A 17,731-nucleotide genomic window follows, 5' to 3' on the forward strand; every position below is an offset into this window, starting at 1 on the left:
AGACATATCAACTAATCATTGACCAGCAGTATGGATTCTGCCACTCACAATGTACAGCTGATCTTCTTGCTTTCACCACCCACCTATGGTCATAAGCCATGGAGAAATTTGGAGAAACTCGCATGCTTGTCCTCAACATCTCAAAGGCATTTGATCAGGTTTGGCACAGGAACCTACTCACCAAACTGCCATCCTATGGTCAGCCTTCCTCACTCTGCATCTGGGTTGCCAACTTTCTCACTGGTCGTTCACTATGTGTCATGGCGGACAACTTACTCTCCTCAGATTTCCCCACCAATGCAGGAGTATCCGGGGGTTCTGTTCTTTCACCCATTCTCTTCCTCTTGTATATAAATGACCTGCTCTCACAGACTTCCGTTTCTATCCATAGCTTTTGCTGATGACAGTATACTCAATTCCTCCTTTTCATTCAACAAACCTGTTAGTGCTCAAGTATTAGAATCCTCAAGATCTATCATGACCAGGGACCTGAACTCAGATCTCCTAGCTGTATCCCAGTGGAGCAAGGACAACCTTGTAGACTTCAGTGCCACCAAAACCCAGTTCTGTCTGATCTCTCACAAGAAACAGCTTGCATCCCTCCCCTGGCCTTAAGTAATACTGAGATAGCCAAACACAATCTGATTTCCCTTTGGACTGACTTGCACCTCCAATCTTTCCTGGCACAACCATATTTCAGCTATAGTTTCTGCAGCTGCCAAAAAACTTGGTATACTTCTTTGCACAAGACACTACTTCACACCTTGCAGCTGCTAACTATACAAAGCCGAAGCCATGGAATATTGCTCCTATATTTGGGGTGCATCAAAATCCCTTCTAAGATTGCTCAATTCTATCCAGAAGAGGGCATTTAGCTAATTAATGTGATTCCTCTCTCACAAACCCACTTCAATTCCTCTCTCTCTCTCTCACAGATGTTCCGTTTCTGCCTTTTGCCTCTTCTGTAGATACTTTCACAGACTGTGCTGAATTGGACACTATTATTCCTCCACTTCCTCCAAAATCATTAAAACAAGAGCCACTGCTAACCAGCACCCTCTTACACCTTAAAATTCACTAAACCAACTTCACTGCCTCCTCTTTTCTTCCGTCTACTTTTGTCCTTTGGAACACTTTCCCCCACTCTGTCTTCCATAAAGACTACAACCCTCAGCTGTTCAAGCAAAATGTGAACAGACTTCTCCTTTCTTCTATTTCTCTTGCCCACACGCACAGCACTAGTGTGCTATAGGTCTTGTGGCCTTTTGTGTGTGGATCACATAAAAAAAAAAAAAAAATGGCAACCATGCCTTCTGGGCTCTAGCCAAAGCTATTCATGCATAGCTTCAATTCATGGTAAATATCCCCCAACTATTCCAAACACTCAACACTGCATTTGACCGTTTGTCAGGAAGAGATCAAAAAAGTTTTACTCAAGTTGAATTCCAAAGTCTCCTGGCCTTACTTTGATTGTTCTGAAGATCTGTGGTCCAGAGTTTCTCTCACTTTATGCAGCTTATTTGGACTTTCTTATTTCAATGCCTCAATTCTTTCTAAACTAATGGTAAGAACCAATCAACACTCAACTTCTCTGCTACCTAGAAGACTCATCTAATAAATGACCAACAGTGTGGATTCTGTCACTGCTGATCAACAGGAGATCTACTATCATATGTTGCCCATCTCTGGCAAACTATGAAAAGGTTTGGTGAATCTTAAGTGGTTGTCCTTGATATCTTCAAGGCTTTTGAGTGAGTTTGGCATAAAGGTGTATTAAATAAACTCCCATCATATGGTCTACCCTGACTTCTGCAATTTGAGTAGTCAGCTTTCTGACTGGACACTGACTTCAAGCGATGGTAGATGGCTCCTTATCTTCTAATTATACGACTAATGTTGGAGTCCCCAAGGCGCTGTTCCTTCATCCACCTTTTTCTTATACATATAACTATCTACTCTAGATGACTGCCAGTCCAGTATACAGTTTTGCTGCTAACAGAACACTGCATTCCTCCTTTTCATTTGACAAATCTTTCAAAACACAATTACCACAAACTGCAAAACTTTAACCTTTACTACCTTAAATTCCAATTTTCAAGGCATTGGGGTGTGAATAATCTTGTCAACTTTAAGGCTAGCAAAATACAGTTGTGCATTATTTCTCACAAGAAAGATCCCTTTTTCTTCCTATCTTACCCTTGACAATACTCAACTGAAATCTCTATTTCAGATGAGATGAGATATACCTTCTTGCGATAACTAACTTCAAATCTTTCTTGGCACAAACATATCACAAATCTTTCCTCCTCTGTATCCAAAAAATTAGGTTTTCTCTTGCTCTCAAGGCACTGCTTTAACTCCGTACAGCTTCTAACCCTATAGAAATCAGAAATCCTCCTAACCACTAAATACTGTTCTCACATTTGGGGATTTCCCCTAAATGCAGAAAAGGAGAGTTATATCGAAATACATTCCATTCAGTTTCTGACCCCCATCTTCTATAAATACTTCTATGGCTGCTGTTCATAAGAATTAGCATTAATAGTTCCCCCACTTCTCTCAAATCTGTCCAAACATCCACCAGAGCCAATCAACACCCTCTCACAGTTCAATTGCAAATCCACAGAACAAATTTCTCATCTTCATTTATCCTTTTTACTGTTATCCTCTGGAATAGTCTCCCACCACTTGTTTCCCAAGGAATACAATCCACAGCTTTTGAAGTGAAATGTGAACAGTTTCTTATTGCCCATCCACGTTACTAGTATACCATAGGTTGACTAACCTCTTGTGGATGAGTTCTCCAAAAAATACAATAAAATAATAACTTGGCAGTGACTAGGGGATGTGGACTGGCTTCCTCACTGATTTCCAGTTGTTAGTTAGGACTGAAGAAATTCTGCCTGCCCTTTGGAAAAAAAGCATTAGAGGATTTATTAATAACCAGCTTTATTATGTAAAATCACAATCTCTTGTATCAGAATTGTATTTAAAATGACTAAAGCATGGCATCATCTTTCAGCAAGGTACTGTAACAGATGGCGTTGTTTTCCTATACTTGTATTATAACATCTTTATTCTCTTATATCTATATTCTTTAGCTTTATCTTTATCCTATATTACTAATTAGCTGTGCTCGCTTTTCCTCTCATGACCCTTCTTACTTATTCTGTTACGTACTAATTTTATCCACCTTCTGTATTTACTAGTCCTATGCCTAAGAAAACTGAAAATTTATTTGTAAGACTGCGGCATCAGTATTATTTATTATCGGCAGAAGACTAAGTAATACGTCCGGTAGATTTCTCTCTCTCCCTCTCTCACTAGCATGAGTTCCTTCAACAAAGTTTATATATACAGTCGTGGTTTTCTAAGTACTTAAACTGCGCTTTTATTACCTTAGTTGTTTCCCGCTCACAAGTCCAATTTATTTAGGAACAGTGCAGTTGTAAAATAAAGATCAAGCAGCACTCTATTGGCATCTAAATAAAACGCATTTATTTACAATAAATATAAAAGTACATAAATTAAGTGACGGAGGTTACTCTCTCTACCTGTCCTTTAGACTTTAGCATAAATTAGAACCCTTTTACTTCAACACTAAATAATATCTTTGAATTCAAAGAGGTTAGTTTTTACAAATTAGATGTCAATTTCTGACTCTTGACTTCAACAATTGACTCTCTTATGGACACTTCTTATTACTATTAAACTAATTCTTAACACTCCATATATAACATATCTCCCAGATTATAAGAGAAAATATACAAAGGGAAGTAACTTACAGAGCCTCTGTATCACACATTAAGTCAAGGGTCTTTTACTCAAGTCTTTATGGCTTTTCTTTCATCTCGAGTTTTAGGCTTCCTTCAGGAGTATCTTACTACAGCGGTATCACTTCGGGATATTAACGGGCTTTTTGACTACAATCTGCGGTACTCGAATAGCATATATACAAGAGGTTTCAGCATATGGGCAAATTCTCCTCTGGATCCTTACTTCAGGAACTTCTGCTTCTAATTGCTGCCACCAACTGGCTCTGGCTCCTTTTGGTAACAGTGCTTCACCTTTTGCTCTCTCGGCACCTGGATCTCAGCTCTCCTCTTTAGTAACTGGGGTCTTGCCTCACCTCTTTTCTCTGCCGCCATTGCTCTGGTTCAGACTCCGCTTATGGTCTGCAGCTCGCCTCCACTCTGGTTCCGACTGCCTCTGATGACTGGAAGCCCCTTTATGCTCGGCTCAGTCCCCTTTTATTTTGCGATCTCAGGTCCTTGCACTAAGGGTAGTAAACCCCAAAGAATTCAGCATGACTCTTTCATCTTCTTTTAAGTTCAACCCGCTCTTTGTTCTTGTCCATGCACTCTTTTGATCAAAGTTGCAAGCCAGTAGAAAGCTGTTTGAAACTTTTACACTGACTTTGGAAGTGTTTATGCGCAGAGCTTGTAAACACATTCTCATACACAAAAAGTTGTAAACAACCTTTCTTATGGCCTAGAGAGAGAGCTATTACACAACATTCCGGCAGCAAAACGTTGCCTCTGTTTTTAAGACTAAAATATTCTTGTTAAAGGTGTATATACAGTTAATTTCCAAAGGGTTATTTACAATAATATCTAGCATAAAATATACAGAGACAAACAAGGTTATTTTTACAATATTTTCATGGGACTTGACCTCTGTAAAAAATCCATGTAAAGCGCTTTGGTATTTTAAGCTACATCGAGTTTTTACAGTACAGTAAACCCTCAATTTAACGGACTTCGGATTTAACACACACAATTTCCAGTCCTTGTGTCACATGTGAAAATTAAACCCTATTAATTTTAAAATTCTTTTAACCAAGATTTACTTATAATTAAATTAACAGGTTATTTTTTGTTATTAAATTCCTGTTATTTTTAACAAATTTTGGCAAATAGGCCATCATATGTTGGAAAAACACTGCAATAATTTAGCCAACATAAATGAGTCACTGTTCATAAAACATGTTTGCCGAATGATTAGGACGTGATCACACCAATCGAATTGTAATCGGTTCTTTTGTCGCATGGCATGACTTTCTGTGGCAGTTTTATTACACACATTTTCATAATTTTAGGGAGTTAATTATAAAAAAAAAACAGAATTCACAAGTTAAAAAAAAAAAACTATTTGAAAAATAATTTTTTCAAAGCAGGATTACCTAAACCAAGCGCCTCAACATTGAACATTAACTTCACATTAACTTATCTAAAAGTGTGAAAATTGTGTTAAAAATTGTGTGTAAAACAATTTTTTTGTTATTACAGTGCTAATATTGATAAAACTGCAGTATAATGTTAAAGATATTTTTATTTTAAAAAATTTGCAATTTAACGGACACCCCTTAGCCCTTATTAGTCCGTTAAATCGAGGATTTACTTATGTAGAACTAACTTTCAAAGAATGTAAATAATAAGAATAATCAAAAAACCTTTTAAAACTGTTGAAGATTTGGTAGTCTTACAAACCTTATATATTTAGAATCTTTTGTTTGCTTAATTATAAAGATATAGTTAAGAAGGATAAAATATGCTATTTTGTAATAAAGCAAAGGCAAGGAAATAAAAGTTTGCATGATGAACTTCAAGTATTTTTCAGTGAGATTATACTCTGAGTTTCTTATTCGGTTTTAAAACAATATGGGATTTAATATCCCCTTAATTTAAATAGTGAGATTATATATTAAAAAGCAATCCTTTTTGACAAGTGGCCTTGATATTGTACCTAAATACTATACTGATTCCTATTGAGCGAGAATAATTTATCTCTTATTATATTTAAAGGTTTCAGTGACTTCATTAGCTTTCTTTGATAGCAACTCAGTTTACCTTTCATATATTATATGAAAGGTACAGTTATCCCAATACAGGAATTTCTCTTCAAGCTATACAACATCCATTCTAACCACTGAAACCAGTTTTTGTGTGTATAGATTTGACACTGCATGGTTAAACAAAGCAGATTTCATTTCTTCCCAGCTAAAATACTTAATAAGTCAGTAAGGCTGAAGCAAAGCTATTTCAGGTTTTTTTATGCTATTGATCAGATATTATTATTATACCTCCTGGGAGGCCATACATCACCCACACCAGCTGTCATACCTTCTCTTTAAACTGTTCCATTTACTGCTGGTTCTATGAGAGAAAAATCTAGTTCTAACCTCTTTCTTAACTGCACACAAACTTTACTTCCACGAATGACCCCTTGTCCTCTCCTCACCTTCCATGTAATGAAAAATTTTTATCAGCCAACATCCTATAACACCTTCTCAGAAGTTTATAGACCTCTATCTTTTAGTGTATCTATTCATCCAATTCAACTGTAACATTATTATAAAATTTGAAGAAATTGCTCAGACATAACTTCTCTTTACTAAACCCTTGTTGTTCTTTTATAAAGTATAATGTCTTTGTCTGGCCATTTCTGTATGCGAGTTCTTACTAACTTCTCTAAAATCTTTACAATTACTCCAGAGATACTGATAGGTTGATAGTTGATGCATCAATCATTACACCACCCTTGTGCAGTGGGATTATCATATCTTTTTTTCATTCTAGGGGGGGGGGGGTCCTTCCTGAGCTTGGACTCAAATACTAACATATCAGGGACCTAGCCAGTTTGGCTCAACAATCCTTTACCACATGTGCCAATATCACATTTGTCCCAGTTGTTGAATTCTTGTTCAACAATTGGGGTTATCCAGCAGTTCTGGAAATTTTTCATGTACCTCTATCTCTTCATTCAGAGCAATCACTTGGTGAAGTGATTGCTCATTATTTGAACTACCTGATCTGCATCTGATACTAGGGATGGAAAAAATATGTTGACAATATCTTATCAGTTATAAAATTTGCATTTCCAAATTGCAGATTAGCAGTTTTCTTAAATGTCCTTTCATCTGCTAATCAGTCTGTTTTATACTATAATTTTTTTGGGGGATTATAACGTGAAATTGACATTTAGTTTATCAGTGAATGTAATAAATGATTGAATAATAATATGTAAGTCAAAATTTCAATGAATATATCTGAAATTTCCCAGAATTGAAATTGGAACTTTTAAATTGAGCATTTTTTTTAAAATATTTTTTATTTTATTTTATATTTTTTTAGCTTCCTGTTGAAGATCAGAATTCAACTTTTTGCATGGTTCTTCCACCCCCGAATATAACTGGAACCCTTCACTTAGGACATGCTCTCACAGTGGCTATTCAAGATTCAATTGTCCGATGGTATGAATTAAGTTTTTTTTTTAAAGCTATCTTAATGCTCTGCAGTAAGATTATCATACGTTCTTTCCATTCTGTGGGATCTTTTCTGAGCTTAGACTCAAATACTAACTTCTTAAGGACCTAGCCAGTTTTGGTTCAACATTCCTTTAGCACATGTGCTATAAAGTTTGTGCTAAAGTAATCTGTTTTAAGAGGTATTATCTCATTATTATTAGCAGATAGCTGCACTGCTTTTCAGACTTTTTTTTTTTTTTTGGTATCACGTTGAATTTTAATAAAAGGAAAAAACTGCAGATCTGAGATGATACAATCAAAGAAATAATCAGAAAGAAAAAAGAAGCCTATCACAAATGGTTAAGCAGTAAAAGATTAGAAGATGAAATAGAATATAAAAGAATAAGAGCCATAGCTAAAAGAGAAGTCAGAAAAAGACATAGAGAATCATGGAACAAATTTGTTTCTAATTTAGAACATGATTTATATAAAATAAGACCCAATGTATATAAAATTTTGAAACACTTAAATGCAGATACCAAAGAAAAATAAAATTAAACACCGAATTGAAATTAGAAGAATTTCTAAATTACTAAGAAACGAAGAAATTATGAAAGAATTAAACCAAGAACCAGTAATAGAAAAAATTTAAAAAATAAACATAAATGGATGGAACACATTCAAAGAATGAAAACAGAAAGATTACCAAAACAAGCCTTAAAGTACAAGCCATTAGGAAAAAGAAAACCAGGACGCCCTCTTAAGCGATTCAACGATGACTTCTAAGGCCGGAACAGGCCATTCTAGGCCTAAATCCTTGATACGCATGATGATGATGATGATCTAAATTACTACACAGAATTGTGGACAGACAAATATTTAAAAAAAAAAAAAGACAACTGGCAAACAATTAACAAAAATGAAAAGGAAATAACTAAAGAAGAATTAGAAATCAGCCTGAAAGAAACAAGAAACGAAAATCACCTGGAGAAGATAAGCTAGGTTCAGAACTATATAAATATGCAGGAACAAGATTCAAAGGTAGACTCTTATTATTTTTAAATAAAATTTACTCAACTGGTATCCCCCCAATAGAATGGAAAAAAGCAATTGTGATTCCTATCTTCAAGAAAGGTAATAGAGATGACCCTAAAAACTATAGAGGTATCAGTATACTAAATTCCTGTTACAAAATATGTAGCAGAATCTTAAATAGCAAACTAATGAAATATTCTGAAAACTTTATTTTAGAAGTACAGAATGGATTTAGAAAAGGACGATCATGTATAGACCCAGCCTTCTGCCTAAAATTAATAATAGAGAAAAGAAGAGAATATAATTTAGAAACACATATTGCATTTATTGACTTTGAAAAAGCATTTGACAAAGTTAAAAGAAACATATTATTTAACATATTAAAAGAAAGACAAATACCAAATAATATCCTAAAAGCTATCACAAGTATATATGAAAATAATCAAATACAAATAAGATTCAATCATGAGCTATCACATACAAGAGAGATAAACCAAGGGGTCCAACAGGGATGTCCCCTCTCAGCAACTCTTTTTAATACCTACTTAAATGAAATAATAATAAAATGGAATAAAAATTTATATCAAGGAATTAAACTTTCTCCTACAGTAAACTTAAACACTCTCCTCTTTGCCGACGACCAAATAATAATTACAAATTCTGAAGATAACTTACAGACAGCTATTTTAGCTCTAAATAAGATAGCCAAAGATTATGGTATGATAATATCAACAGAAAAATCAAAAACTATGGTCTTGAAAGGACAAGATCCAGCAAGAACTAAAATAGTAATAGATAACAAGATCTTAAAACAGGTGAATTCATTTAACTACCTGGGATGCATGATGACATATGAAAATTAAAAAGATATAAACGTAAAAATTGCAAAATATTTAAAAATAACAGTTTGTTTTTGAACCAAACCTAGTTCAAAAACAAACCAGACTAAAAGTATACAATACATTAGTCCTACCAATCTTAATGTATGTATGGAAGCAAAATCTGGACAATAAAACAGAAAGACTAACAACAGCAGAAATGAAGTTTATGAGGAAAACTGCAAAGTATACCCAATTTGATCGCAAAAGAAATGAAGAAATTATGAAAGAATTAAACCAAGAACCAGTAATAGAAAAAATTAAAAAATATGAACATAAATTATTTAAAATAAAGAGCCAATAGGCTTCATTTCGGTAATGTAAACATTATTTAAATTAAGGGGATTATAGTAACTATAAATATAAAAGTATTGGCGACTACTGGCATAAGCTAAAGTACATAGTACAAACTATGGCAACTCGTAGCAAAGCTGGGGAAAGTTCTGATCGCTATTCTTAGTATTTTCCATAATGTTAAACCCATCTCCTAGGAGCTGTATGTTATACATTATGGTGGGAGGTCACTACCCAGACCGTTTTCGATCTTTATTGAGATCTCATCAGTGAGTAGCTGGGCCAAAATATATTATAGTAACTATAACGGTATTGGCGACTTCTAGCATAAGCTAAAGCACGTAGTCCAAGTACGTAGTACAAACTAGGGCAACTCGTAGCAAAGGTGGGGAAACATCGCTGAAATGAAGCCTATTGGCTGTTTATTTTAAATAATTTATGGGTGCACCTTTTTGACAACTCAGTATAACAGAGTATATAAGTTCTTTTTGCTATACCCTTAGTATTATATTTTGGTCCAGTTACTCACTGATGAGATCTCAATAAAGATCGAAACCGATCTGGGTAGTGACCTCCCACCATAATGTATAACATAATGTATTCCTATCAACAACAATGGAAGTAGAAATAGAAATTTTGTTGATAGGAATATATGTTGGAATCCAACATATATTCCTATCGACAAAATTTCTTCTTTATTACCTTCTACAAAGGATAAACTGTCTTCTCTATCTTTGTCTGGCATTTACCAAATACCTTGCGAATGCGATGTCTCTTATTTTGGACAAACTGGCCGTACTTTGGAAAAAAGAATAAAAGAACATCAATATTATATTGATTATAACAAACCTCTGAAGTCCGGTCTGTCGCAGCACAGTATTGACATTGACTTTACTCATAGTGTCCAGTGGGATAAAGCTGTTCTCCTCCATAGATGCAGATTCAAATATGAACGCTTATTCAAAGAAAGTTGTGAAACTATCTTACACTGACCGAATTTAAATAGAAATGAGAGATATTCGCATTCGCAAGGTATCACAAAGATCTGAGAGACTTTTATCTTATGTAAAAAATCATTTATCTTAATAGATTAAATTTGTTCTTTTCTATTATTTCCTAGTACGCGGTAACAATTGTATTTTAATAGGTGATCCATCGAACGTTTTGCTTATATTCCATTCCTATTACTGTAACAGACACGGAAGATGTACTATTAATTTTAGTATGAAATATCTGTCCTTTTACTAATTAAAGATATCACTGTGGTTTTTACGTGTTTCTTTATTATTTAAATAAACATAAATGGATGGAACACGTTCAAAGAATGAAAACAGAAAGATCACCAAAACAAGCCTTAGAGTACAAGCCATTAGGAAAAAGAAAACCAGGACGTCCTCCTAAACTATTCAATGATGACTTCTAAGACTGGAACAGGCCATGCTGGGCTGAAATCCTTGATACGCATGTTGATGATGATGATGTTGAATTTTAATTGAAATAGTACAGACAAAGCATGGATTGTTTTGTGACTGCATCAGTCTGTTGCCAGCCATTTAGAATAGCTGAATTAATATTGAACATAGTAAACCACAAATCTTCTCACAAAGATATCATATTCTTCTGCTGCACATATTGCATGTATGGTAAATCTCATTTAATTCAAATTGTGATTCAAGGTACCTTTTAATCTAAAGAGGATCCTACATATCTGACAACTGAATATGGTTTTTGAATGTTTTTCCATTCTTTTATATTAAAATTGCTTTATTTTTAATTGAATAACTCAAAGGAAGAACTCGACATTGCTTGCATTCAAGAATATGCGAGCAGGACTAATCTAAGATGGTATGGTCACTTAAATAGAATGGGAGAGGAAAGGTTAGCAGAACAAGTGTTTGATGCCAAGATGGCTGGAAAAGACCATAAGAAGACCAAGATCTAGATGGATTGATTCATTCAGAAGTGCCTTTGAAGAATGAAATTTTAGATACAACAGTATGTGAGTACTGACAAGTAATAGACAAATTTGGAGGGAAATTGTTGATAGTAGATTAATAATAATGTAAACTTAATCGTTTAGTTCAGTTAGAGTAGCCTGTACATCCCTTAAGGGTATATATATCAGGAAATTGATGATTATCTGTTTCCATGTTCACTAAAAATTACCTAAAATAGTCAAAAGGTTCACTATTATAAATGCAGTTGTGTTTTCTTGCCTATTTTCATAGTTTTGCTTTTAAATACATATTTCTTTAAGTCTTTTTAGTGCTGATTTTTTTTATCAAATTTTTTACAGCAGTTAATTTGAGTTAATTAATTTGACTGAAGACTGTTAGACTTGTAGCAAATTTCTTTGAGTATAATGTGTCCATAGAGTAAAGAACTGAGTGTAATATATGTTATTTGGACATCAGGTTTAATACCACTCATCTTAATAATATGATTCTTATTAATTCTTAATAACTGATGATTATGGGACTTACTCTACACCTGATTTAACATCTCTCTCTTTCTCTCTCTCTCTCTCTCTGTTTGTATTAATGGAAGGGGATCTATTACAGTGGTAGCCAGGATGCAGAAAAGGTATAATAGACAGGAGGTGTGATTAATGCTTGTTTTAGATGTTCAAAATCTTCTGCTCTTTAATTCTCCCTCTCTTTCTTTTTGAGAAAAACTAAGAGCTGGTTAAGATATGCAAAGAAGTAAGAGCAGACACATTTCTTTCTATTAAGTCTGGTTCATTCTCAAAATTTATTATGTCCAAGATACAAAAATTTATTCAAGGATGTCGGCATTTGGAGGTCTTAAATTTTAAATTTACTTGGAACCTGGAAATAACTAGTTCAGTAACTTTGAGTGGGTATACATGGTAGAAAAATAAGCAAGCAAGTTATCTTATTGTTATTGTATACTTTTTTTTTTAATAAGTGAGGAAATTTAGGTGATGGCTTTTGGAATTATCAGTTATTGTTTGATTATTTTTTACATTCTTGTACTGAAGATGTCTTTGATACTTAGGCGAAAATTATACTAATAAAAAAAATAATTTACGTGAGTTTATTCTGGTATTATAATTTATTTAAATAAAGAAAAGAAAATGAAAGAAAAGAGTGACAGAGTTAGAATGGTGAGTCTGTTGCCGCGGTATGACAGAGAGGAGTTTAGAAGGAGGGCCATAATCGCAAATGACATTATGCGCAGGTTATGCAGACGGTGTGGTGTGGAATTCGTGGACGTGTGGAATGAGTTTGATGGGCAAAAGGATTTATACAAGATGGATGGCCTGCATTTGAATGGATTTGGTGTGCGGAGACTGGAAAAAGTGTTGCTGAATGAAGTGAAAATGGATGTGCAGAACCAGGGAAACTAGAGCTAACAAGGGGGGGGGAGTGGATATGCGGACATTAGTGAGACAGTTGAGTGTAAGAATGTATATAATGTACCTGAGCCAGTACTAAGGACAAAAAATCGGAATGGGATAGTTAGAATAATGCATGAAGATAGGGGTGGGACAAAGGGACCACTGCATTTCATGTATACTAATGCCAGGAGTATTAGGAACAAGAAGGAAGAATTTTCGGCCTTGATTGGCTCTTCCTGGCCACAGGTTATTGGCATTAGTGAAACATGGCTGATGGAAGATGATATAGTTAGTGGGATAGAATGTGTAGGTTATAGTGTGTTTAGGAGGGACAGAGAGAATAAAATGGGGGGAGGGGTGTTATTGATGATAGCTAATGAACTGCAGCCAAGAAGAATTGAAGTTGTATCGCAGGATAGTGAAAAGAGCTCATTTGAGGCTATTTGGTGTGAGATTGAGACTGGCAGAATAAAATATACAGTTGGGTGTTGCTATAGACTAGGTGATGGAATAGATGGTGGAGATAGTATGCATAAACAAATTGATGAAATGAGTGGAAGGAGAGTAATTATTATGGGGGATTTCAACTATGGTAACATTGATTGGAAGGAGGAGAGGACACATGTGAGGAAGGAAATTGATTTTATTCAATTATTAAGGGATAACTATCTAAGACAGCATGTAATTGAAAATACTAGGGGTGTGAAAGTGCTTGACCTGGTAATAGCATCTGAGAATTTGACTGTAATGAATATGACCATATTGCCACCTATTGGTGAGAGTGATCATAATGTGGGAGGTGGCTAAAGGTGTGGAATTTTCGATTATGACAGAGTATATGTGGAATTACGGTGCTGGCAAGTATGAGAAGCTTAGGAGATTGCTTTGCTCAGTGCCATGACATGTAAAACTGCAAGGGCTGGATGTCGATAGAGTATGGGAAGTGTTCAAGGAGCATTATGGATGTATACCTAGGGTTCGAATAGTAAAACAAGTAGGGGGTTAAATGGATGAATAACACCATTAAGCTTGAGCTGCAAAAAAAGAAACAACTGTGGAGGGAATTTAAAGAAAAAGGTGACCTGCAGGCACATGAACGGTATAAAGTGCAGGCCAGAAGGGTAACGAGTGTGGTAAAAAAAAGCAAAAGCGGATTATGAAAGGAAACTAGCTATGCAAGCTAAAGAGAATTCCAAACAGTTCTTTCAATATACTGCAAGCAAGAAAAAAACTGTACACAGCAAAATGATTTTAAGGAATGACAATGGTAAGGAGGTCACTGAATCAGTCGATATAGTGGAGTTACTGAGCGAGCACTTTGCAAAAGTATATCATCCAGGTGGTGACATTGAAAAAATGATGGAACCATTAATTTATACGGGAATTGTGAATGAAATGGAGGTGAATAGTCTATTATAGAACCTTAATGTGAATACATCTGTGGGATTGGATGGTATACCGGCACAGGTCTTGCGTGAAGCGGCCAAAGAATTATCCCCTTGACCATGTTGTTTAATCTGAGTCTTGGGTGTGGTTTAGTCCCAAAGGTGTGGAAAGAGGGGAAAATAGTTCCACTGCATAAAGGAGGATCCAAGACTACGGTTGCAGATTACTGACCAATCAGCATATCAATAGTCGTTGTTAAGGTCTTGGAGAAAGTAGTCAAGGGAAAAATACAGGAATGGATTGATGAAAATGAGATACTGTACGGGGAACAGCATGGCTTTGTGAAGGGTAGATCATGCCTCAGTAACTTGCTCAAGTTTTATAACACGGTGACGGCTGAACTGGATAAGGGTAATGGGTTTACAGTGATACTGCTGGACCTGGCAAAGGCATTTGACAGGATACCACGTGGAATTCTAATCCATAAACTACAACATATGGGAATGGATATAGGGTTGGTGAGATGGATAGGTGGGTGGTTGATGGAGAGATATCAAAGAGTAGTTTATTCAGGTGTAGAGTCCAAAAGACGGCCTGTGACTAGTGTTGTGCCACAGGGTTCTGTTCTTGGACCACTGCTGTTTAATCTGTTCATTAACGATATAGGGAAGGATCTAAGAGGAACAGTTCATTTGTTCGCTGATGATGCCAAGTTGGGTAGGGTGATAGTGAATGCAGAAGATGTCAAAATCTTGCAGGATGACTTGGATAGATTGGAGTTCTGGACTAAGGAGAATGGATGTCAAGTTAATGTGACAAAATGTAAGGTTATGCATTTTGGGGTGAAAAGATTAGCAGCAGTATACCACATTGGTGGAACTGTACTCCAGGAAATTGATGGGGCCATGGGAGTGTTGGTGGAGAGGGAGATGAAGTTTAGGGGGCACATTGCAAAAGTAGCTAAATCAACTCATCAACTCACTTGGTTGTTGAAAAATACCTTGACGAGCAGAGACAAGCAAGTTATTGTACCTCTGTACCAAGCCTTAATAAGACCTCATCTTGACTACTGTGCCCAGATTTGGTCACCTAGGTTCTTTCTTGATGGAGAGGTGGAGAGGATCCAGAGGCGAGTGACTAAGATGATAGCAGGTCTATGGAATGAACCATATGAGAACAGGTTGAAGATTTGTGGGTTGCAGAAATTAGTTGATAGGCGGAAAAGGGGAGATATGATTGAGACATTCAAATTGCTAAAGGGTTTCTATAGGATTAACTCAAAGGATATTTTTGAGATCAGGACTGGGGGGGGAACAAAATTTAGCTTTTGTGGGTTGGAATATATTATATTTGACAAGAAATTTTTGATTTTATCCTTATTTTACCTAAATGTAGACAAACCAATCTTGCATGTGAAATATGTACATAACTTGTTTACTTTTTTTTATATAGAAAACAACTATTTTTGCATTGAGTTACTCTATGCCCCATAATGCACAACCCACTTTTCTCAATCATATTATGATGAGAGTCATTACATAGAGCAGTTTATGAGCAATTATTATTGAGGTCTCGTTAGTGCCCCATGGTTATACTAAGCACTCTCTCAATGGCAAAAGTCATTTTTTCCATTATATAGGTGGCAAAATAGTATATTATGCAAGAGAAAGGAGTGTGCAAAGCATTATGGGATACTGAACAAATTGTGAAGAGACTGCTTCTCTATATATTCAAGGAACTAAATTATTAAGATATTTCAACCTCCAACTTTTAGTTGCTTACACTTGAAGAACACAAGTTTTATAACAAGAATATAATTTGTCAAGTATAATCTACTTTCCAATCTAGTGTCAAAACTTGCTACAACTATCTCTAATCCAGAGTACTGTAATAGGATGATCAATGTGTCAGGATCAGATCAATGTGTGTCGCATTTATTACTGTGTTGCCTTTGTGCATGTGTTTTTAAAAGTGTGCTTTTGTACTTCCTGAAGATGCCTCAGTGGCTGAGATGAAATAATGCAAGAATTAAAATACAGGATGTTTCAAAAGGGGGTATACAACTTTGAATGACAATGGAATGTAAATAGTAATAGATGAACAATTTTTATTACTGTGCAAATGTAGCATAGCACTCAAAGTTTGTTATGACTGCCTCCAGTAATCCTGCAGACGTAATCAGTTTCCTGCCACACATCACAGAGCATATTTGATGTAACATCATCAATGGCGGCAGTAATTCTGAAACGCGGCTCATCCAAATTGGTTTATAGTGGTGATACGAACACTCGATCTTTTGCAAAGTCCCACAAAAAAAAACCACTACCTACACTCATCGAAACCAAAACTACTATTCCTATCAGAACCCCAACTGGCAACCTCAACAGCCAATTACCTCACTCATCTGCCCAAATTACACATTACTCAGCACTTTGTGCCTTTGTCAGAACCAACATACCATGCCACTGCAAATTCTTGAATCAGCACTGTTTGATCTGCTGTGACTATAAATTTCTGACAGTGTAAGATTGGGGAGGGACTGTGGCCATGCTACAACCGCCCCTCTACCAATCCATCTGCCTGGAAAACAGTTGTCGAGACACGACATTACATCTGTCAGGTAATGAGGACGTGCTCCTGCTTAATGGAAATGTAAGCATCTGTTGTGGTCATCGTCATCTAATTGTGGTATTAGGTTCCCTTCTAGCATGTCCAGATACACACCACCAATAATAGTAGACTGGAAAAAAAAAAAAAAAGTTCCATACACTTTCTTCTTGTTTATAGCACAAAAAATGTTAGCCTTTGGGATGCCGCAAAGATGGTGTGTGTGGATTTTCACTTCCCAAATTCTGCAGTAGTGAATATTTACTTGCCCACTTATGTGAAAAGTGCACTCGTCACTGAAAATGTTTGGTCCAAAAATTGCTTATTTTGTTCTATCCTACTGATCATTTCCATACAGAAATCCTGGCATATCTTCTTATCGTCTTTCTTCAAATGTTGTATGAGGGTAAATTTGTAGGGCCTTAAATGTAGATGCTGTCATAAAACACGCCACACAAGCACATGTGGAATTTCAATTTGCCGAGATGCCTCTACACAGCGCTTCTCTGGGAACCCTGTGTAGAGGGCTTCTCTAGAAACTTAACTTTTCCAAACTTCTTCCACAACAGCATTGGTAGTACACAGTCTTCCCTTTGACCTTGGATGATGCACAGCCTATTTCCACAAAATTCTTGTGCCACGTGTAGATTGTCTGCATGCAATACAGCGAAGATTCTCCTACTAGAAGGATCTTTGCCATATTACATGCAGAAATTCCTCTGAACTTGTGTTACCGACATCATTTTCTCAAATGAAAGCACACAACATGCTGCTTGCTCTGCACCATCAAAAGTTGCCATTTTCAAATGGTGTGACCTATCACCATCTAGCGTTGTCATTTGGTAGTAAAGTTACTTGACCAAAAATTGGTGTATTTCACTACGCTATGACACACTCACTCAGCTTTTGTACTTCTTCCAAGTT

General features: G+C 35.8%; 1 protein-coding gene across 1 annotated transcript in view; it reads left to right on the plus strand.

Moving 5' to 3' along the window:
- Nucleotides 1-17,731, plus strand: part of LOC150098430 (valine--tRNA ligase-like) — a 382,977-nt gene that overhangs the window by 70,252 nt on the left and 294,994 nt on the right. Inside the window, exon 4 of the mRNA XM_090405873.1 lies at nt 7,134-7,252. Coding sequence (XP_090261999.1) covers nt 7,134-7,252 — 119 coding nt within the window. The remainder of the gene's footprint in view (nt 1-7,133; nt 7,253-17,731) is intronic.

Source organism: Typopeltis vanoorti, chromosome 15 (assembly GCF_054136105.1).
Source record: "Typopeltis vanoorti isolate ZY-2024b chromosome 15, IOZ_Tvanoo_1.0, whole genome shotgun sequence".
NCBI classification, from domain to species: Eukaryota; Metazoa; Arthropoda; class Arachnida; order Uropygi; family Thelyphonidae; genus Typopeltis; species Typopeltis vanoorti.